The 22,414-nt window shown below is 41.8% G+C and overlaps 1 protein-coding gene across 2 annotated transcripts; it reads right to left on the bottom strand.

Moving 5' to 3' along the window:
* Positions 1 to 2,648: 2,648 nt before the first annotated feature.
* nme4 (NME/NM23 nucleoside diphosphate kinase 4) lies at positions 2,649 to 21,769 on the bottom strand. Of its 2 annotated transcripts, none has more exons than XM_035770582.2 (6): positions 21,544 to 21,769; positions 14,057 to 14,187; positions 12,695 to 12,796; positions 3,805 to 3,917; positions 3,417 to 3,579; positions 2,649 to 2,782 (listed from the first exon to the last, which is right to left on the bottom strand). In XM_035770582.2, the coding sequence occupies exons 1-5, from the start codon at positions 21,698 to 21,700 to the stop codon at positions 3,459 to 3,461; spliced, it is 624 nt and encodes a 207-aa protein (XP_035626475.1). In that variant the 5' UTR covers positions 21,701 to 21,769; the 3' UTR covers positions 2,649 to 2,782; positions 3,417 to 3,458. The 2 variants fall into 2 exon arrangements, with proteins under 2 accessions (XP_035626475.1, XP_035626476.1); XM_035770583.2 differs by having other exon boundaries at positions 2,649 to 2,745.
* Between the last annotated feature and the right edge of the window lie 645 nt (positions 21,770 to 22,414).

The following is a 22,414-nucleotide window of genomic DNA, read 5'->3' as shown; positions in this document are numbered from 1 at the left end:
TGCTGAACTAGAAAATATTAAGAACTTTTCATACAATCGCTCATAAATAAGTGCATTAAAACACAGGTGAAAACTTAGTTATTTGACAGTTTATTCAAACATTTATTCAAAAAAAAAAAAAAGGAATCCTTATCTAATGAATTGCACTGTTTAGACAGGAAAAAAAAGGGCACAGGAATGTGTAAATTGTGTTGATGAAGAGGCCATTGGACCGTATGGCCTAGAAAATAGGAAATCCTTCTGTCACAGCAACGTCTTCAGGCCCCATATACTCTTCAGGCCCCATACACACTCAGGTTGTGCAACTGATGTGCAAAGCATTTGACACAATGGTTGTGATATTACTTTTAGTTTTGTGATACAAAGCTGGTGTAAAGTTTGGTGCATAAATACTCTGTATCACAACGGTTGGGCCAAATGCGTTGTACATCGGTTGTACTACTTGAGTGTGTACAGGCAATTCAGATCATCCAATGATGCCAACATAGCATTCAGCAATTATTTTAGAGGTATTTTCTCCTACACATTTGTTTTCACTCACAAATAAAGTTAAATGCCATGCTTGTGGGATTAACCGCAGGATAATGCTGAACCTTCACAAAACCCACATTGGGGCTGACTCAGGAGCAGCTACACCAGTGTCTGCAGGTTCACTCCTCCCTTGTACTTGATTGATCAATTAAGGGTCGTGTTCTTCTGCTCAGACATTGCATTGCTGACGAATGCCAGATCTTACAACGCCTGGATAGGTATTTTATGCATCAACAAACCACATGTTATAGCAATCTGGTGCGCGACAGCACAGTCGATGATGTAGCACACAACCTTTGGTTGATGCATGTATAGTCTGAGCACGGGAACACGACCAAGGTCACTGATTAGTTAGGAACTCCCCTCACCTAGTCTGATTTAATTGAAAGAATATAACAAAAACCAGCAGACTCTATGCCCTGCATGGAATGAGTCTGACACCACTGCACCCCTGGGCTAGAGTATCTGGGGCAATACAGTGCCTTCGTAAAGTATTCAGACCCCTTGACTTGATCCGTCGGAGCAAAGGTCGAAGGAATTGTCCGTAGTGTTCCGAGACAGGATTGCGTCGCGGCACAGATCTGGGGAAGTGTACCAAAAAATGTCTGCAGCATTGAAGGTTTCCAAGAACACAGTGGCCTCCATCATTCTTAAATGGAAGACCTTTGGAACCACCAAGACTCTTCCTAGAGCTGGCCGCCTGGCAAAACTGAGCAATCGGGGGAGAAGGGCCTTGGTCAGGGATAGATAGAGCTCCTCTGTGGAGATGGGAGAACCTTCCAGAAGGACAACCATCTCTGCAGCACTGCTATGTTCCTGTTGTCAACTTCTGATGATTTAATTAAAGATATCGTCTGAATGCTAATTTCACCAATGAGCCAATGATTGACAAGGAAAGAACCCCAACACATCCAGGACCTATATACTAGGCGTGTCAGGGGAAAGCCCAAAACATTTGTTATTTTGGCTCTGTACTCCAGCAGTTTGGATTTGAAATCAAATGATTCATGAGGCGACAGTACAGAATGTCTCCTTTTTATTTGACAATATTGTGTATTTTACCATTTAGACAAAAGCACTTTACGCATCTTGTCCCCCCCACATGTAATGACCACAACAAGCTTGTGGCTACGAACTTGATGTATTTGCAGTTTGATTTGGGTCATATCTGCCCAATAGTAACTGAATGGTGAATGTCGTGTCATTTTTGAATCACTTTTACCTAACAGTAAGTGAGAATATTTTTGGGGTTGAAAGATCTTAATCAATTTGGATGCTGTCATGATCAGAAAAAAATGATCATGAATGAATGACGAGTGAGAAAGTTGGAGTCAAAGATGATACACCCTCTCCCGTTTGCCCATGTTTCTTGGAGATCCTGAATGGTTTTGTGATACTCAACTTATCCTGTGGTATTAAGCACATTCATAACCGTTTTATAACAAATTAATGTCACTTTACTAAAGGTGTCTGTACACACTCTATAACGGCATATGACATGGTTATGTAGTGCATCATTCCATTCAATGTTAAGTGACAGAGTTTAATAAATGATAAAACGTCATTATATCACCTGGTATGCAGACACTTATGAAGCATATGACATAAGTTATCATGCAGACTGTAATAGCAGTATAGAGCATGACAGCATGCAAGTAGAGATACTGGGGTGCAAAGGAGCAAGATAAAACAGTGATGGGGATGAGGTAGTTTGATGGGCTTTCACAGGTGCAGTGATCTGTGAGCTTCTGACAGCTGGTGAGGGAGATGAGTTTCCAACATTTTTACAGCTTCCACACAGCAGATGAACCGTCCTTATGGCAAATGTTGTGTTCTATAGCTGATATATATTTTTGTTCGCCTTTATTTAATCAGGTAGGCTAGTTGAGAACAAGTTCTCATTTGCAACTGCGACCTGGCCAAGATAACGCAAAGCAGTTCGACACATACAACAACAGTTACACATGGAATAAACAAACATTCAGTAGAAAGTCTATATACGGTATGTGCAAATGAGGTAGGATAAGGGAGGTGAGGCAATAAATGGGCCATGGTGGCGATATATATAATATAGCAATTAGTATTACGTTTTAGGAAAGACCCAGATGCAGACAGTGTCGAAGTAACAAAAGTTTATTACTGTAACAGGGGCAGGCAAAGGTCAGTAATCCAGTGTGGTGGGACAAGGTACAGGACGGCGGGCAGGCTCCGGGTCTGGGCAGGCAGAATGGTCAAAACCAGAAAACAGGCACTTTAGAAAAGACAGGAGCAAGGGTGAAAACGCTGTTAGGCTTGACAAACAAAACAAACTGGCAACAAACAGAACACAGGTATAAAAATACACAGGGGATAATGAGGGGAGACACTTGGGGGGGTGGAGACAAACACAAAGACAGGTGAAACAGATCAGGGTGTGACAATTTGGATGGGTTCAGAAACATCTCCGCTCATTTAGAAAGAAAAAGAGTCCAGACACCATTTAGTTACTATTAGATAACACATCCCATAATACACAAAAAACGAATTGCAAATGCAGCCAATGAGTTTGTAGAGTTGCAAACTTGAAGTCATTAGGTCCAAGCGATATGACACCAAATAATAACTACACCAGTACATTTCTTCAAATGGAGGGACTAAATACATAGTGCTTTTATGTCTAAATGGTCAAATGGATATGCATTAAATCAGCCTCAAATTAACTAATGATGTGTCATATGGATCATTTGATCTTAAATCTCAAAACGTATGGCGAGGACGATACATTACTGTATAGGAGTAGGCGAGGGGCTCTTGGGTATTGGAGCCTCCCACGATGGAGAAGGCTGAGTATTGCAAGCAGGACACAGAGTTAGGTATGGTGCCACTGTTCCCGATGGTCATTCTACCTTGTTCACGCTCTCTTTCAATCTCTGCCTTTCATCTCTTTCTCAAAGCTGGTAGGTGCTATTGTGGTCATAGCAGTCCCAATCCATCAGTTCCTTTCGATGAAACCACAGCTGGATCTCCCTCTGAGCCCCCTCTACTGAATCACTGGCATGGACCACATTTCTGGAAAATAAATACAAACCTCCATTCATTAAAGTCCAGTTTAGTATTTTGCATTGAAATTATGCACCCAATTTCAAAACACTTTCACAAATGATCAATTTCATGTTTATATATTAATTTGTTTTTATCCCTCAATTATTTAAATAATTTGTTTAAAAGGGTATTGTGCAAATTATTGTAAAGTGAAAGATCTTTTAATTTGAGTCTTTATTTATTGTTGTTCACCTGCTGATGTGAATGCTGAAATCCCCCCGGACAGTGCCTGCTTGGGCCTCAGATGGGTTGGTGTCTCCTACCATGATCCGGGATGTCCGGACCACATTATGACCCTCCCACACCTGGACAACAAGAATGGATGTAGTGCTTTCCAGGATTAGGGAAATTCGATCTTAAATCAGTCAATTCAGCAAATGAATTGAAAGTGAATCAATCAGATATACACAAGTGGTTAGGTGTTTTGGAATTTAACAGATACAGTGCCTTCAGAAAGTATGCACACCCCTAGACTTTTTCCACTTTTTGTTATGTTACAGCATGAATATAAAATGGATTACATTTAGATTATGGGATATTGTGTGTAGGCAAGTGACAAAATAATGTCAAAGTGGAATTTTGTTTTACAAATGAATAAAAAATGAAAATCTGAAATGTCTTGAGTCAATAAGTATTCAACCACTTTGTATGGCAAGCCAGAATACGTCAGGAGTTCATCCATAATTGCGTGCAATAATAGTATTCAACATGATTTTTTAAACGACTACGTCATCTCTGTACACCACACAATTACATTGTAGTTACTCCACAATACTAATAAAACATTTTCCAAAACATGCTGTCACGCTCATCATAATGATTGGACCAAGATGCAGCGTGGTGTTTCCATCCTTTATTTTGGAAATAAACTTCAAAGAACAAAACGAACAAACGAAACATGAAGCTAATAATAATGCTCACTGGCAACTATATCTAGACAAGATCCCACAAAGCACAATGGGAAAATGGCTACCTAAATATGATCCCCAGTCAAAGACAATGATAAACCGCTGCCTCTGATTGGGAACGATACTAGGCCAGCATAGACATATAATTCCCCTAGATAACCCACCCTTAAATCACACCCCGACCTAACCAACATAGAGAATAAAAGCTCTATATGGTCAGGGCGTGACACATGCATCCTGTTTGCAACAAGGCACTTAAAGTAATATTGCAATAAGTGTGGCAAAGCAATTTACTTTTTGTTCTGAACTCAACGTGTTATGTTCGGGGGCAAATCCAATACATTACTGAGTACCACTCTCCATATTTTCAAGCATAGTGGTGGGTGCATCATGTTATGGGTATGCTTGTATTCGTTAAGGACTGGGGAGTTTCAGGCTTTTCAGACGACAAAATCCATTATTTGACCCATTTAGAGACTTACTCAGAAGGACAGCTGTAATCGCTACCAAAGGTGCTTCTACAAAGTATTGACTCAGGGGTGTGAATACTTATGGGTCATTCTATGAAAATGGTGGCTTTTTGAACAGCCAACTTTTTTTTTTAAGTAAAAAAAACTAAAAAACTAAATCAAACACTTAACCAGATAATAGTTAAGCGCTTAACATTATAAATCAACAAATGACAGCTTAACATTTTAATTTTTACTACATTACATAAAAAAAAATGCTTGTGCTGCCTTTTTGTCACTGGTGTTACCTATATTTTAGATAACAAATCGGGCTTTCTAGAATGTCATTTCAGTCTTTAATTTGTATATATAATCAAAGACAGTATTGTCATGAACCTTTTCTAAGAAATGGTTTAAATCCTCCAAATCCCTAGTAAGTAAGTCTGGTGTTTTTGTTTGATGGAGGCTGCTCTGCGGGGTGGGTCAGCATCCCTGCGCTGTCTGTAGAGTCTTTGCTTTTCAGCAGCACCTAATTTCGCCATATCTATTGTGGTATCCCAGGAGGTCTACCCTGGGGGATGGTAATAGAGGGGAGTCCACGTTGGCTCACTTTGCTGAGAATACCGGAGCTGGGCACCCCGACACAGACAAGCTAAGTGAAGGTAATTAGAGGAAGGTGCCAACCAGCCGTGGAGGCACGATGGCACACCGCAAAAGAGAAGGGTGAGAGGGACACCAGTTAAGAAATAGAAGACAGAGCAAAACCTAAGTTATTTCTCTGATACATTTGTTTTCTGTCTTAGTAAAGTTGTTTTGTGGACTAAAGCCTCTGTGTCAATCTCTGCACGCTCCACCCAACAGTTTACCACACAATCAAAAGGAAAGCCATATTATGTGATTACAATATTGAAACAGTAATAAACTGCGAAAATAATGCAAGCAGCTCGGCTTTGTTTGACAGCTTATGACCATCCATCTTCCTCACATTCCAAAGGTTTTCAATGGGGTTCAGGTCTGGAGATTGTGTTGGCCATGACAGGGTCTTGATCTGGTGGTCCTCCATCCACACCTTGATTGAACTGACTGTGTGGCATGGAGCATTGTCCTGCTAGAAAGACCAATCCTCAGAGTTGGGGAACATTGTCAGAGCAGAAAGAAACAAGTTTTCTTCCAGGACAACCTTGTACGTGGTTTGATTCATGTGTTCTTCACAAAGACAAATCTGCCCGATTCCAGCCTTACTGAAAGCACCCCCAGATCATCACCGATCCTCCACAAAATGTCACAGTGGGTGCAGGTCTCCCACCCACTGTGTAATTTTGGATATATGTTGTCTGTAGTTTATAGATTAAAACAAACACCTTTTTTTTACTCGACCACATACCTAGAAATAGTAAAACCAGAGAAACTACTAATTTTACAGTGGTCTCTTCATTTTTTTCCAGAGCTGTATTTATATATAGAGATAACCTAAAAGTGTGGTGCTCAAAACAGGTGGGGCTTTGCCACACCTGCCCTGAATGATGGGTCTCCACTGTCTCCGAATCTCGCTCACCTGCTGCCCGATGTGCATATATTCATAGATATTGAAAGCATGTACAATTACACACGCTCTCAGTGTGTCGCCTACTCCAAGTAGGCCAGAGTTGAGTGATATGACTGCTTGGATTAACAACGACAGTGTGTTATATAGACTTATTTAGGAAAAATCAAGGACAGAGGGGGGCATGACTTAAAAAATGGCAGAGTAATATTTATTTTAAAATCCATGAGCAGTCAAAATGACTGCTTTAGCGGTTCTAGAGTTAACCAATTGATATTGTGTCATCATGTTTTACACTACACTAACATCATCAATCTGAGGTAATAAAAATAGATACCCTTACCCTGCCCGAGGTGTTGGAAGAGGCTGTATTGGGATGAGGATTCATCAACATGTTTGATGTTTGTGGTGCACTCACTCAACACTTTTTTTGTGATAAATTAGTGTATTGTCTTCAAGTTTGATAAGGTAAGGGAATGCATGTATTCTCATAAATGTAGCCCATACATACATTCATTCTTTGTAGCAATTAGATCTTTCATTGCTTTAAACTAGTAGTTGTAGTTCATATTGATTATGTGCTGTTCCTTCTCTCTTTCTAGAAGCAATCAGTTACAAGGCATATTCATGCTGGAATGATTAAAGAAAGAGCTGTTGGGTTTATGGAAACCGCTGATTTGTCTGCACAAGGAATTTCTCGGAAAATACTGGTTCGAGCCCAGGTTGGGGCGAGGAGAGGGATGGAAGCTATACTGTTACATTGATGCTGTTGACCCAGATCACTGGTTGCTGCGGAAAGGAGGTCAAAAGGGGGGGTGAGTGTGACTGATGTGAAATGGCTAGCTAGTTAGCGGTGGTGTGCGCTAATAGCGTTTCGATCGGTGATGTCACTCGCTCTGAGACCTTGAAGTAGTGGTTCCCCTTGCTCTGCAAGGGCCGTGGAGCGATGGGTAACGATGCTTCGTGGGTGACTGTTGTTGATGTGTGCAGAGGGTCCCTGGTTCGAGCCCAGGTTGGGGCGAGGAGAGGCACAGAAGCTATACTGTTACATATGAATGGATTCCACAGATATGCTCAATTCATAGAAGTACAGAAAGAGTTGTATCCCAATAGACCGTGTATCGAGCTAGAAAGATCCACGGATGTATTTTGGAGTTCAAAATCAGGGTCAGTGAATAAAGTGCTGTTACTGCTAGATGTCATTTTAGAGGTTCTTGCAGATTTTTCCAGAGGCTAGTGGACAAACCAAATTAGAAGCCAATGCCCTCTTACAACAAATCCAGAACAGGACGTTTTAATTCTTGTTAGTCACGTTTAGTAAATTGGTTTGACACCAGTGATTTTGCTACAAAGAGATTACAAAGCTCTACATTATCTGTGATGGACTGTATTGGTTTAATTGAAATCCTCAAAAGCAGCTTTTCTATGTCCAGAGATAACTCAGGGGCAGACTTTGATAAAGTTCTCAAGCTAACTGAAGAGATGATGATTAAGCATGATATTAGTAATTGGGATGTGAGCGCATCATAGCAGTGAAAACTGCCTGTCAAATTGGCAGACCGTGTAGTCACAGCTTCATTAGGGAAAACATCCAGCATCAAAGAGTGCCAGTGACCTGAGGCAACTTTGGAACATTATTCTAGACAGATTACGGAGTTAAACTCAAGATTTCAAGAAGACACATATGAGATCATACAAGCGGCAGCCTCCTTTTCCGAAGAATCCCAAACCTGCGGCCTTAAAGAGCAGCTGGAGAACACATGCGATCATTATGCAATATAAATTGAGGATGCTGAATTCACTGTTTTTACTCAGCAGTTGAGTCGCAAAATGAGTGTACTTGACAGCTGCCCCGATTATATTTTCCCTCATTTAAACTCTGTTAATTAAGGACCATTGTCACACTTCCAATGACATCATGCAGCGTGGAGAGACTTTTCTCAACAACAAGGATCAAAAATCGTCTTCGCACATTAATGACAAGCGCCCGGCTGAACCACTTCAGTTTGCTGTCTTTTGAGCGTCAACTGACAGATCCATTGGATTATGATGAGATCATCACCATATTCAACTCAAAGTCTCGCCATCTGCGCCTCGTGATGTAGGTCACGCCTTATGATACGTCTACTAAAGGTAAGGTACCTTTCTATAGTACCACTGCCCGCCGTGGTATAAATTGTAACATCACATATAGGCTTGTTTTCCCATCAAGTTTAAAGTGTGCCTGAAGATGAGTTTTACGTTGTTGGCAACTGGTCTACAGTTACTGTCTTATTTGAATATGCTGGGATAGGTCATGATTTGTATATGTAACGAGGTTGCTCCAAGTACTATGCACTAGTATAAAACCATTGTATTACGAAATAATATGTAGTGCACATCGCAAAATAAATGTTATAAACAAGTAGAAAAAATGCCTATCCAAATTTTTCTAGGCCATCCCAAAAATAAATTCTACCTACACCCCTGGTTTACGGATATATTCAATCTCCCCCTACCCCAGTCTCCTGCCCCCACTTGCTTGTTCCTGTACCCAAGAAAGCAAAGATAACTGAACTAAATGACTAATCGCCCCGTAGCACTCATGTCTTCATGAAGTGCTTTACTAGTAAAGGATCATATCACCTACACCCTAGATTCACTGCAATTTGCATACCGCCCCAATAGATGATGCAATCGCCATCGCACTGCAAACTGCACTATCCCATCTGGACAAGAGGAATACCTATGTAAGAATGCTGTTCATTGACTACAGCTAAGCCTTCAACACCATAGTACCCTCCAAGCTCATCATTAAGCTCAGGGTCCTGGATCCAAACCCCGCCCTGTGCAACTGGGTCCTGGACTTCCTGACGGGCCACCCCCAGGTGAAGATAGGCAACAACACCTACACTACACTGATCCTCAACACAGGGGTCCCACAAGGGTGCGTGCTCAGGCCCCTCCTGTACTCCCTGTTCACACGCATGCCTCTAATTCAACCATCAAGTTAGCAGACAACACAACAGTGGTAGGTCTGAGTACCAACATCGACGAGACAGCCTACAGGGAGGAGGTGAGGGTACTGGTGGAGTGGTGCCAGGAAAATAATCAGTCCTTCAATGTCAACAATATCAAGGAGCTGATCGTGGACTTCAGGAGACAGCAGAGGGACTACGCCCCCATCCACATCGACGGGGCCGCAGAAAAGCTTGAAGTTCCTCGGCATACACATCCCTGACAATCTGAAATGGTCCACCCACACAGACAGTGTTGTGAAGAAGGTGCAACAGTGCCTCTTCAACCTCAGGAGGCTAAAGAAATTTGGCTTGGCACCTAAGACCCGCACAAACTTTTACAGGTGCACCATTGAGAGCATCCTGTCAGGCTGTATCACTGCCTGGTACGACAACTGCTCCGTCTGCAACTGCAGGGCTATCCAAAGGGTGCTGCGGTCTGCCCAACGCATCACCGGGGCCACACTGACTGCCCTCCAGGACATCTACAGCCCCCGGTGTCACAGGAAGGCCAAGGAGATCATCAAGGACCTCAGCCACCTGAGCCACAACCTGTTCACCCGCTATCATCCAGAAGGCAGGGTCAGTACAGGTGCATAAAAGCTGGGACCGAGAGACTGAAAAACAGTTTCTATTTCAAGGCATCAGACTGTTAAATAACCATCACTAGCTGGCTTCCACCCGGTTATGCAATCTTGCATCTTACAGGCTGCTGCCCTATGCACATAGACATGGAACACTGGCTACTTTAATAATGGAATACTGGCTACTTTAATAATGGAATACTGGTCACTTTAATAATGTTTATATACTGTTCAATGCATTTCATATGTATATACTGTATTCTAGTCAAGGCCATTATATTCAACTATTGCTGTACATAGTATTCTATCCTATGTACACTACCATTCAAAAGTTTGGGATCACTTAGAAATGTCCTTGTTTTAAAAAAAAAAAAACAATTTTGTCCATTAAAATAAATTCAAATTGATCAGAAATACAGTGTAGACATGGTTAATGTTGTAAATAACCGTTGTAGCTGGAAACGGCTGATTTCTTTTATGGACTATCTGTATAGGCGAACAGAGGCCCATTTATCAGCAACCATCATTCCTGTGTTCCAATGGCACAAGTTAGCTAATCCAAGTTTATAATTTTAAAAGGCTAATTGATCATAAGAAAACCCTTTGGCAATTATGTTAGCACAGCTGAAAACTGTTGTACTGATTAAAGAATCAATAAAAACGGTCCTTCCTTAGACTTGTGGAGCATCAAAAATGTTGGGTTTGGTTACAGGCTCAAAATGACCAGAAACAAATATCTATCTTCTGAAATTCATCAGTCTATTCTTGTACTGAGAAATTATGGCTATTCCTTGAGAGAAATTGCCAAGAAACTGATGATCTCATAGAACGCTGTGTACAGTCATGGCCAAAAGTTTTGAGAATGACACAAATATTAATTTTCACAAAGTCTGCTGCCTCAGTTTGTATGATGGCAATTTGCATATACTCCAGCATGTTATGAAGAGTGATCAGATGAATTGCAATTAATTGCAAAGTCCCTCTTTGCCATGCAAATTAACTGAATCCCCCAAAAACAGTTGGGGGATTCACTGCATTTCAGCCCTGCCACAAAAGGACCAGCTGACATCATGTCAGTGATTCTCTCATTAACACAGGTGTGAGTGTTGACGAGGACAAGGCTGGAGATCACTCTGTGATGCTGATTGAGTTCGAATAACAGACTGGAAGCTTCAAAAGGAGGTTGGTGCTTGGAATCATTGTTCTTCGTCTGTCAACCATGGTTACCTGCAAGGAAACACGTGCCGTAATCATTGCTTTGCACAAAAAGGGCTTAACAGGCAAGGATATTGCTGGCAGTAAGATTGCACCTAAATCAACCATTTATCGGATCATCAAGAACTTCAAGGAGAGCGGTTCAATTGTTGTGAAGAAGGCTTCAGGGTGCCTCAAGAAAGTCCAGCAAGTGCCAGGACCATCTCCTAAGGTTGATTCAGCTGCGTGATCGGGCACCACCAGTACAGAGCTTGCTCAGGAATGTTAGCAGGCAGGTGTGAGTGCATCTCACGCACAATGAGGCGAAGACTTTTGCAGGATGGCCTGGTGTAAAGAAGGGCAGCAATGAAGCCACTTCTCTCCAGGAAAAACATCAGGGACAGACTGATATTCTGACCTAGAAGGAGAGCATTCCAGGTGAAGCTGGTTGAGAGAATACCAAAAGTGTGCAAAGCTGTAATCAAGGAAAAGGTTAGCTACTTTGAAGAATCTAAAAGATTCAATGTATTTTGATTTGTTTAACACTTTTTTTGGTTACTACATGATTCCATATGTGTTATTTCATATTTTTGATGTCTTCACTATTATTCTTTAATGTAGAAAATAGTAAAAATAAAGAGAACCCTGGAATTACTAGGTGTGTCCAATATTTTGACTGGTACTCTATGTAAAACAATTGTTATTTATATTTACAATCCCTTTCGTCCAAACAGATTACCCATTTACCTAGCTCATCAATGGTTTATCAATTTGTAAATTACAGTGCATAGAGAATGGTGTTATTTCTATCAGGGAAAAATATGTTATTCCACCACTGGAACCGACAGGTTTCCTTGTGCATAAAGGTGTTGGAATTATGAGGGAATTACGTCAAGGCCAGAATATGATGTATCTGTAGACACACCTCTGCCACACCTTCATTTCTCTCATCTCTACCCTAAACAAATAGGTAGCTGGCACATGCGTTACCTCATGCCTAATTTTAAGGTCAGAACATAGAAAGAAAAGTGCATAAAATAGGATTAAAGTTAATTTTACGCTCATGTAATCTGGGCCTGAATTCCCCCCTAATTGAATAATGGTACAGTAGGTAGCCCAGGTTGTTCAAGTGTTGGGATAGGCAGCGAAAAAGTTAACTGAACTGGCAAATGGAGGACTACTGGTCTCAGATCATACACATCACTGACAGTCTGAACTGGTCCACCCACTACCGTTGATCAAGGTACATGAGCAAGGGCGTAAACAGCTTATTCTAGCGGTTATTTTCTAGACCTTCCAGGTGTCCAACTCTTAGAGGATGCCCAGACTGATCAGTGAAGTGAGAAAACAATGAAACTGAGCAATTCAAATTTGAATTACCAGGCTATACAAAGGCAGGAACTCTCACCATAACAACTATGGGACCAGAGGTCATGTAGTACAGGAGACTGGGGTAAAAGGGCTTCCTCCTTAACTCCTGGTAGTGCTGAGAGAGCAGCTCCTCTGATGCCTGAAGGAAAGAAAGCCAACATTGTTTTAACCTTTATTTTAGTCTGGTATTTACAGTGACTTCATTAAGTATTCATACCCTTGACTTATTCAACATTGTGTTGTGTTAGAGCCTGCATTCAACGTTTAAAATCTACACAGATTTTCATGTAGATTTAAGTCAAAACAGTGAACATTCACTGTCTGCTTGGTAAGCAAACTCCAGTGTATATTTAGCCTTGTGTTTTAGGTTATTGTCCTGCTGAAAGGTGAATTCATATCCCAGGGTCTGTTGGAAAGCAGACTGAATCAAGTTTTCCTCACAGGATTTTGCCTGTGCTTTAGCTCCAGTCCGTTTATTTTCCTCTCCCCCCCAAAAAAACTCCCTAGTCCTTGCTGATGATAAGCATACCCATACCTACCACCAAATATGAAGAGTGGTACTCGGTGATGTGTTGTTTGCCCCAAACATAATGCTTTGCATTCAAGACAAAAAGTGAATTGCTTTGCCACATTTTTTGCCATATTACTTTAGTGCCTTGTTGCAAACAGGATGCATGTTTTGGAATATGTTTATTGTGTACAGGCTTCCTTCTTTTCACTCTGTCAATTAGGTTAGTATTGTGGAGTAACTACAATGTCGTTGATCCATCCTTAGTTTTCTCTGATCACAGTCATTACATTCTTTAACGGTTTTAAAGTCCCCATTGACCTCATGGTGAAATCCCTGAGCTGTTTCCTTCCTGTCGGGCAACTGAGTTAGAAAATACACCGGTATCTTTGTAGTCACTGGGTATATTGATACACCGTGCTCAAAGGGATATTCAATATCTGCTTCTTTTTTTGTTTTACCTATCTAACAATAGGTGCCCTTCTTTGTGAGGCACTGGAAAACATCCCTGGTCTTTGTGGTTGAATCTGTGTCCATGCAATTTATGTGACTTGTTCAGCAAATTTTTACTCCTGAACTTAGGGTTGCCATAACAAAGGGGTTCAATACTTGATTCGACTCCTTTAATTTGTGAAAATTTCTAAAAACTAAATTCCAGTTTGACAATTTGGGGTATTTTATATTCAGGCTGTAATGACAAAATATGGATAAAGTCAAGGTGTATGAATACTGAATGAACAAGCACAGTCCAAGTTCCAATTGTCGGATCAGAGTGCAAGTTGAAGCTACTATCATATTGCTTATTTTCATACTACTTATACCTATCCAGATCTACACAAATACCTAGGAGGCAGGGGCTTTGGGGTTCATTTGGAATTGGCCATCTCTCACCTGCAGCATCTTCATGCCCACCAGTTTGAAGCCTCTCTGCTCAAAGCGTTGCATTATCTGTCCCACAAGGCGGCGCTGGACCCCATCTGGTTTCACTGCAATAAGAGTACGTTCTCTCACACCAGGGATCCCTATACACAGATAGAAGAAAAACTCTTACACATATGCTCTGAAGGGCAGTCCCAGACACAGATTACACCTAATCCTAGACTAAAAAGCACTTTCAATGGATATTCTCGATTTAACTGGCTTTTCAGTCTCTGGGACACCGCCCCTTAAACTTTTAGCAACAGGCATGCCAACTGTGGATGTTTAATTTCAGACATCAATTTCCTGTGTTTGAGGCGTGCAAAATCCACTTGTTTACTTTAATCTCACTGGATTGATGGCTTTCATTTCACCCTTTCAACTCTTTCCTACTCTTGCTTGTGCAATTACTTCCCCCCCCCGTTTACGTTACGACTGCGGGAACGTTTGCAATGACCTATCATTTTAATGACCTATCATTTTAATAATAATGGCACCGGAGTGGGTGGCTGTCGTTTTACGAGCTCCTAACCAACTGTGCCATTTTGTTATTTTTTTTGCATTGTTTGTAACTTATTTTGGACATAAAGTTGCTGCTTACCGTCTCTTATGAGCGAAAAGAGCTTCTGGAAATCAGAACAGCGATTACTCACCTCAAACTGAACAAAGATTTTTTTTCTTTAATGAGTCCGACGCTAAGGACATAATGCTTTCCGGAGAACAGACCCAAATCCCTGTCATTCATGTGAAGAAAAGGCGGAGATACCAAGGGAGAATGTCGGGGTCCCTGTTAGGATTCGTAGGTAAGTGAGTAAATCGCCATTACCATAGGTTCTATAGGCCAACGTGCAATCAGTGGAAAACAAACTTGATTATCTACGGTTGAGACTATCCTACCAACAGGACATTAAAAACTGTAATATCTTATGTATGTTTCACCGAGTCATGGCTGAACAACGACACGGATAATATAGAGCTGGCTGTGTTTCCAGTGTATCGGCAGGACAGAGAAGCTACGTATGGTAATGAGAGTGTCTATTTGTCAATAACTCCTTTTGCGTGATGTCTAATATTAAAGAAGTCTCGAGGTATTGCTCGCCTGAGGTAGAGTACCTCATGATAAGATGTAGACGACACTATCTACCAAGACAGTTCTAATCTATATTATTCGTATCCATCTATTTACCAGAACAAACCAATGCTGGCACTAAGACCCCACTCAACGAGCTGTATATGGCCACAAGAAAATGCTCATCCAGAAGCGACACTGTTAAGTGGCCTGGGACTTTAATGCAGGCAAACTTAAATCCGTTTGACCTAATTTCTACGAGCATGTCACGTGCAACCAGAGAAGAAAAAAAAACACCTTTACTCCAGAGATGCATACAAAGCTCTCCCTTGCCCTCCATTTGGCAAATCTGACCATAAAAATCTCCTCCTGATTCCTGCTTACAAGCAAAATCTAAAGCAGGAAGTACCAGTGACTCGCTCAATATGGAAGTGGTCCGATGACGCGGATGCTACAGGACTGTTTTGCTAGCACAGACTCGAATATGTTCTGTGATTCATCCAACGGCATTGGGGAGTATACCACCTCAGTCAGCAACTTCATCAATAAGTGCATTGACGACGTCATCCCCACAGTGACCGTACGTACATATCCCAACCAGAAGCCATGAATTACAGGCAACATCTGCACCGAGCTAAACTCTAGAGCTGCCGCTTCCAAGGAGTGGGGCATTAATCTGGACGCTTATAAAAAAATCCCACTATGCCTTAGAACGAACCATCAAAACAGGCAAAGCGCCAATACAGGACTAAGATTGAATCCTACTACACTGGCTCTGATGCTCGTCGGATGTGGCAGGGCTTGCAAACTATTACTGACTACAAAAGGAAACCCAGCCGCTAGCTATCCAGTGACACGAGCCTAACAGACGAGCTAAATGTCTTTTATGCTCGCTTCGAGGTAAGAACGTTGACCTGTTTAAAGGTCTTGCTCTCATCGGCTATGGAGAACAGCTGATGTTCTCATGCATTCCTCAGTGTTGCTTGCCTAGAAGCGAGCATAAAAGGCATTTAGCTCATCTGGTAGGCTCGTGTGACTGGGCACAAGAGAAGGGAAAAGGTGTGAGGAGGAAAGCGCATAGATGTGAGAAGGAATTATGCACTACAAATCAAATCAAATTTTATTTGTCACATACACATGGTTAGCAGATGTTAATGCGAGTGTAGCGAAATGCTTGTGCTTCTAGTTCCGACAATGCAGTGATAACCAACAAGTAATCTAACTAACAATTCCAAAACTACTGTCTTATACACAGTGTAAGGAGATAAAGAATATATACATAAGGATATATGAATGAGTGATGGTACAGGGCAGCATACAGTAGATGGTATCGAGTACAGTATATACATATGAGATGAGTATGTAGACAAAGTAAACAAAGTGGCATAGTTAAAGTTGCTAGTGATACATGTATTACATAAGGATGCAGTCGATGATATAGAGTACAGTATATACGTATGCATATGAGATGAATAATGTAGGGTAAGTAACATTATATAAGGTAGCATTGTTTAAAGTGGCTAGTGATATATTTACATAATTTCCCATCAATTCCCATTATTAAAGTGGCTGGAGTTGGGTCAGTGTCAATGACAGTGTGTTGGCAGCAGCCACTCAATGTTAGTGGTGGCTGTTAAACAGTCTGATGGCCTTGAGATAGAAGCTGTTTTTCAGTCTCTCGGTCCCAGCTTTGATGCACCTGACCTCGCCTTCTGGATGATAGCGGGGTGAACAGGCAGTGGCTCGGGTGGTTGATGTCCTTGATGATCTTTATGGCCTTCCTGTGACATCGGGTGGTGTAGGTGTCCTGGAGGGCAGGTAGTTTGCCCCCGGTGATGCGTTGTGCAGACCTCACTACCCTCTGGAGAGCCTTGCGGTTGAGGGCGGAGCAGTTGCCGTACCAGGCGGTGATACAGCCCGCCAGGATGCTCTCGATTGTGCATCTGTAGAAGTTTGTGAGTGCTTTTGGTGACAAGCTGAATTTCTTCAGCCTCCTGAGGTTGAAGAGGCGCTGCTGCGCCTTCTTCACGATGCTGTCAGTGTGAGTGGACCAATTCAGTTTGTCTGTGATGTGTATGCCGAGGAACTTAAAACTTGCTACCCCTCTACTGTTCCATCGATGTGGATAGGGGGTGTTCCCTCTGCTGTTTCCTGAAGTCCACAATCATCTCCTTAGTTTTGTTGACGTTGAGTGTGAGGTTATTTTCCTGACACCACACTCCGAGGGCCCTCACCTCCTCCCTGTAGGCCGTCTCGTCGTTGTTGGTAATCAAGCCTACCACTGTTGTGTCGTCCGCAAACTTGATGATTGAGTTGGAGGCGTGTGTGGCCACGCAGTCGTGGGTGAACAGGGAGTACAGGAGAGGGCTCAGAACGCACCCTTGTGGGGCCCCTGTGTTGAGGATCAGCGGGGAGGAGATGTTGTTGCCTACCCTCACTTCCGGCGCCGACAGAGATGGCCGCCCGGCGCCGACAGAGATGGCCGCCTCGCTTCGCGTTCCTAGGAAACTATGCAGTTTTTTTTTTTTACGTGTTATTTCTTACATTAGTACCCCAGGTCATCTTAGGTTTCATTACATACAGTCGAGAAGAACTACTGAATATAAGATCAGCGTCAACTCACCATCAGTAATGCCAAGAATATGTTTTCCGCGACGCGGATCCTGTGTTCTGCCTTACAAACAGGTCAACGGAATTGATTCCATGCAGCGACCCCCCAAAAAAACGACTTCGTAAAAGAGGGAAACGTAGCGGTCTTCTGGTCAGACTCAGGACACGGGCACATCGCGCGCCACTCCCTAGCATTCTTCTTGCCAATGTCCAGTCTCTTGACAACAAGGTTGATGAAATCCGAGCAAGGGTAAGGGTAGCGAGGGACATCAGAGACTAACGTCCTCTGCTTAACGGAAACATGGCTCACTGGGAAGACGCTATCCGGGGCGGTGCAGCCAACGGGTTTCTCCACGCATCACACCGACAGAAACAAACATCTTTCTGGTAAGAAGAGTGGCGGGGGCGTATGCCTCATGACTAACGAGACATGGTGTGATGTAAGAAACATACAGGAACTCAAATCCTTCTGTTCACCTGATTTAGAATTCCTCACAATCAAATGTAGACCGCATTATCTACCAAGAGAATTCTCTTCGATTATAATCACAGCCGTATATATCCCCCCCCCCAAGCAGACACATCGATGTCTCTGAACGAACTTTATTTAACTCTTTGCAAACTGGAAACCATTTATCCGGAGGCTGCATTCATTGTAGCTGGGGATTTTAACAAAGCTAATCTGAAAACAAGACTCCCTAAATTTTATCAGCATATCGATTGCGCAACCAGGGGTGGTAAAACCTTGGATCATTGTTACTCTAACTTCCGCGACGCATATAAGGCCCTGCCCCGCCCCCCTTTCGGAAAACACCCATACACCCACTCCCATGCTGTTTGCAGTGGCTGCTATGAAATGGAACTGTGTTTGCAGGTTGTGTATTCATTCCACCAATTCTGTTAAAACGTTTGTTAAATGGAACAAAACTAGGATAAACATACCTGAATTTGAACAATATAAACTCTCGTTTGCAACTGTTTGGACTAATGATTACACTACGTCAGTACTGAATGTGTCACTGTCACCTTGATTACAAGCCTACTAGAAAGTGTGTGCCCTCAGGCCTGGAGGGAAGCAAAAGTAATTCCGCTACTCAAGAACAGTAAAGCCCCCTTTACTAGCTCAAATAGCCTACCAATCAACCTGTTAGTAGTAAACATTTGGAAATATATTTATATATTACAGTAAACAATTTGACAGCAGACTTTCATTACGCTTATAGGGAAGGACATTCAACAAGCTCCGCAGTTACACAGATGTCTCTTGTTTTTCAGAAATGTCCATATGTCTACCCACACTCACAGACTGGAATAATACTGTTCAGCTACAGGCAATATTTACTCCCTTGGAGAGCATGGGTCAGGCTGGCTAGCCAATCAGGGCTAGTGTGTGCAATGGGTTGAGACACACAGCTATTGTCTGATTGGCTGAAACTATGCGGTGGAGGAGATATTAATTCGTCATGTGAGGGGGAGAAAGGGTGAGGATGGGTTAGAGTCAGACTGCACGGCTCCAGAAAGCAAATAAACAAATGCTCACACAAACGGTGAGCATCACACAAACATAGCGTCCTGTTGCGCCCTCAGCAGGGGGATTTTGTAACAGAGTTGGACATTTATTTTATTTAGTGTCATTTTAACTCCCAAATTATCAACACCATGACCAGAGTAGTTATATCACAAAATGGGGGTGGGAACATAACATTTCACTCCATAGGATTTTAATTAATTCTTGCAATTTTACCGTGTTGATTTCAGGAATCCTTAAACTGAAATTTTCCAGGAATTGTGCAACCCTAATCAGGACAAAGGACCCATGTTTAGCACCAGGTATAAACTTGTCTTTAAAATCACTGTCACCCTTTGTCTAAGAGGGATTTTCCTCTTGACCTAATGGTTTCTGGTGAATACAGGATTTAGTGTTCAGATCCCACCTATGACAGGCAGCATTTCATTCCAAAAGTGTCTCCCTCGCCACAAACCTTCATTTCACACCACTTTAAGACAACTGCATAGGTGTGGGAAGAAGTGCCACCTAGTTTAGGCCTGTGTAGCCTAACTATTTTACAGATGATCATGTCTCAAATATAGGCCATCTGCCATTCCAATAACCAGAACCAGCCACTTTGTTTGGTAGGCTAAGTTGGGGCTTGGGAAGTAATCACTCAAACTCATAGGCGCAGCTATGGATGCAAAGATTGACAGTCTATGAGATTGGAATTATTATTTTTTGAATAGCCTGAATGAATTAATATGTGAAATGCTAAAAACTTCTAATCTGTATTTTGGCAAGGAATAAAAGTGTATCTATGTGTATAGTGACAACCAAATAAAAGACAGAGTGCTGTGTGTATATGCGGTGAGAGTGTGTGCGAGCGAGAGAGGCAAGGTAGAATTGTGCTTCTTGTTTGTAAACCTCACCCTATCAAGTAGCCTATAATTCAGGTGAAATGTATGACCCACTGCCCTATTTACAGTAGCCTACTTCTTAAAACAGGTCTGTCCTCGTGGTTTAAAAAAGTACTAGGTCACGATCACCTATCAAAATGTGACCACTGTGAAACAAAATGACCCTACCACCACAAGTGTCCAATCTATCTGATCAAATATGATTTGATCCAAAACAGGGTTACTATTTTAGCTATTGCCTGCCCTTACCAATGAGTGATACACTTTTAATTTGTAGAAAGTAGACCGAGCTAATGACCTAATGATTCACTAAACATATTGAATTAAGAGCATTTGAAGGCATGTGCACAACCCACCTGTCCCTGACTTTTCCTAAATGTGTGTATTTTACACTCTACCAGAAGGTTGGGATAAATATAATAAAATATAATACAAATACATTGATGATTTTTACCTCAAAGCGTCAAAATGACCATACGTATATTGAAACAGTAGAATAGCCAGGACAACCAGTACCAACAGCAACCAGTCTAATAAATCCATTTACTATACACAATCACAAAGAAATCCATTAAGATTCTGTTTAGGAAGGTCTTAAAAACATGATACCTAGACAATTTATTTCAAAAGAACAGAAAAGCATGTTTTGAGTTTTATTGTTTTATCCATTCTGTGCTTAGTAGCTGAGGCTATATATATTATATTCCCCTGCTCTGCCACAGTCAACACATACAGTATATATTTTACAGTAGGAATATAATGGAAGAAACAGAATAAAATAAAGGATATTTTTCACAAATGGCTATAGCTGATTGTCAACAGTATTTTGAAAATGAGCCCACACACAATTTTGATACGACTAGGTTCATTAGAAACATCTGAATCTACTCTTAGGGTATAGCTTTAGGGTATAGCAATCACAACTTCTGGCCTGCTGTTTGGTAAACTCTGTTCCCTTTTTGTCAATGCACACTGAGCTGGTCATCAGTCTCTTCATTCTCAATTTGACAATTGATAATATTTTCACCCATCAGACTATTGTACATTTTTGTCTTTAGACCACATCTATTATAAGGGTTAAATTAGTTTCAATATAGTTAAGGTGTAGTTTGGATGGGCAACTAGCTGGGCAGGCAACTGTTGTCCTACAGTCAGAAAATACACTATAGTAATTTACAGTCTATGCACTGCGGGATCAATCTATTTATTTAACATGGCATATTTGCACAGAATGACCATTATGAGCTTTCTTGTAGTGTTAATCACTTCTCTGTGCAAGCTTAACAAAAACATATGAATAGCCTACTTGTACACTACTATAGTATGATAGCCTATAGTACTTACAATGGTATAGCCTACATAGGCTACTAACCTGATATGGTACTGTATCCAGTGCATCGATGTCCAAGGAGGAGAAAAAATGCGAACTCCGGGATATAACTTTTACTCGCTGGTAGAACTCCCCAACCCCGACAGTAAGGACTCGGCAGGATAAGGTTTTTCAGCGCACACCTTTGAAATAGAACCATTATTTCAACAAACCAAAGTTATAATCGACTTGTGATATTCTTCAACATATGTACCTGTTGAAGTCAGTAATGCTCCTTTAAAAGAAATCACGAGTCCCACCCCCGTAATTTTAGAAAGGTAGCATAAGGTACATGTTTAACCCTAAATATGCTGGTTTTAGGTCTACAGTGGCACGACCAACATGTTGGTTTTCAGTGTGCCTGGCCCCTGGTAAGAACCACATACAGTGCATTCGGAAAGTATTCAGACCCCTTGACTTATTCCACATTTTGCCACATTACAGCCTTGTTATAAAACAGAATTAACCTATTTAGACGCTTTGCTATGAAACCCGAAATTGAGCTCAGGTGCATCCAAAAAATGTCTGCAGCATTGAAAGTCCCCAAGAACATAGTGGAACCACCAAGATTCTTCCTAGAGCTGGCCGTCAGGCCAAACTGAGCAACCAGGGGAGAAGGGCCTTGGTCAGGGAAGTGACCAAGAACCCGATGGTCACTCTGACAGAACTCTAGGAGTTCCTCTGTGGAGATGGGAGAACCTTCCAGAATGACAACCCCTGCAGCACTCCACCAATTAGGCCTTTATGGTAGAGTGCCACTCCTCAGGTAGAAGCCACTCCTCAGTAAAAGACACATGACAGCCCGCTTGGAGTTTTCCAAAAGACACCTAAAGGACTCTCAGACCATGAGAAACAAGATTCTCTGGTCTGATGA

This window comes from Oncorhynchus keta, chromosome 5, assembly GCF_023373465.1.
Source record: "Oncorhynchus keta strain PuntledgeMale-10-30-2019 chromosome 5, Oket_V2, whole genome shotgun sequence".
Classification (NCBI taxonomy): domain Eukaryota; kingdom Metazoa; phylum Chordata; class Actinopteri; order Salmoniformes; family Salmonidae; genus Oncorhynchus; species Oncorhynchus keta.
Note: the sequence above shows the minus strand (reverse complement) of the source record. Positions and strands in the feature narration are given on the sequence as shown.

What these genes read in the sequence shown, in the direction of transcription:
- nme4 (XM_035770582.2), bottom strand. Translation starts at nt 21,700, where the DNA reads ATGGTTCTATTTCAAAGGTGTGCGCTGAAAAACCTTATCCTGCCGAGT. An exon ending in TGGATACAGTACCATATCAG is followed by an intron (nt 14,188 to 21,543) that starts GTTAGTAGCCTA and finishes ATCTGTGTATAG; the next exon opens with GGATCCCTGGTGTGAGAGAA. An exon ending in TTCAGCATTCACATCAGCAG is followed by an intron (nt 3,580 to 3,804) that starts GTGAACAACAAT and finishes TTTATTTTCCAG; the next exon opens with AAATGTGGTCCATGCCAGTG.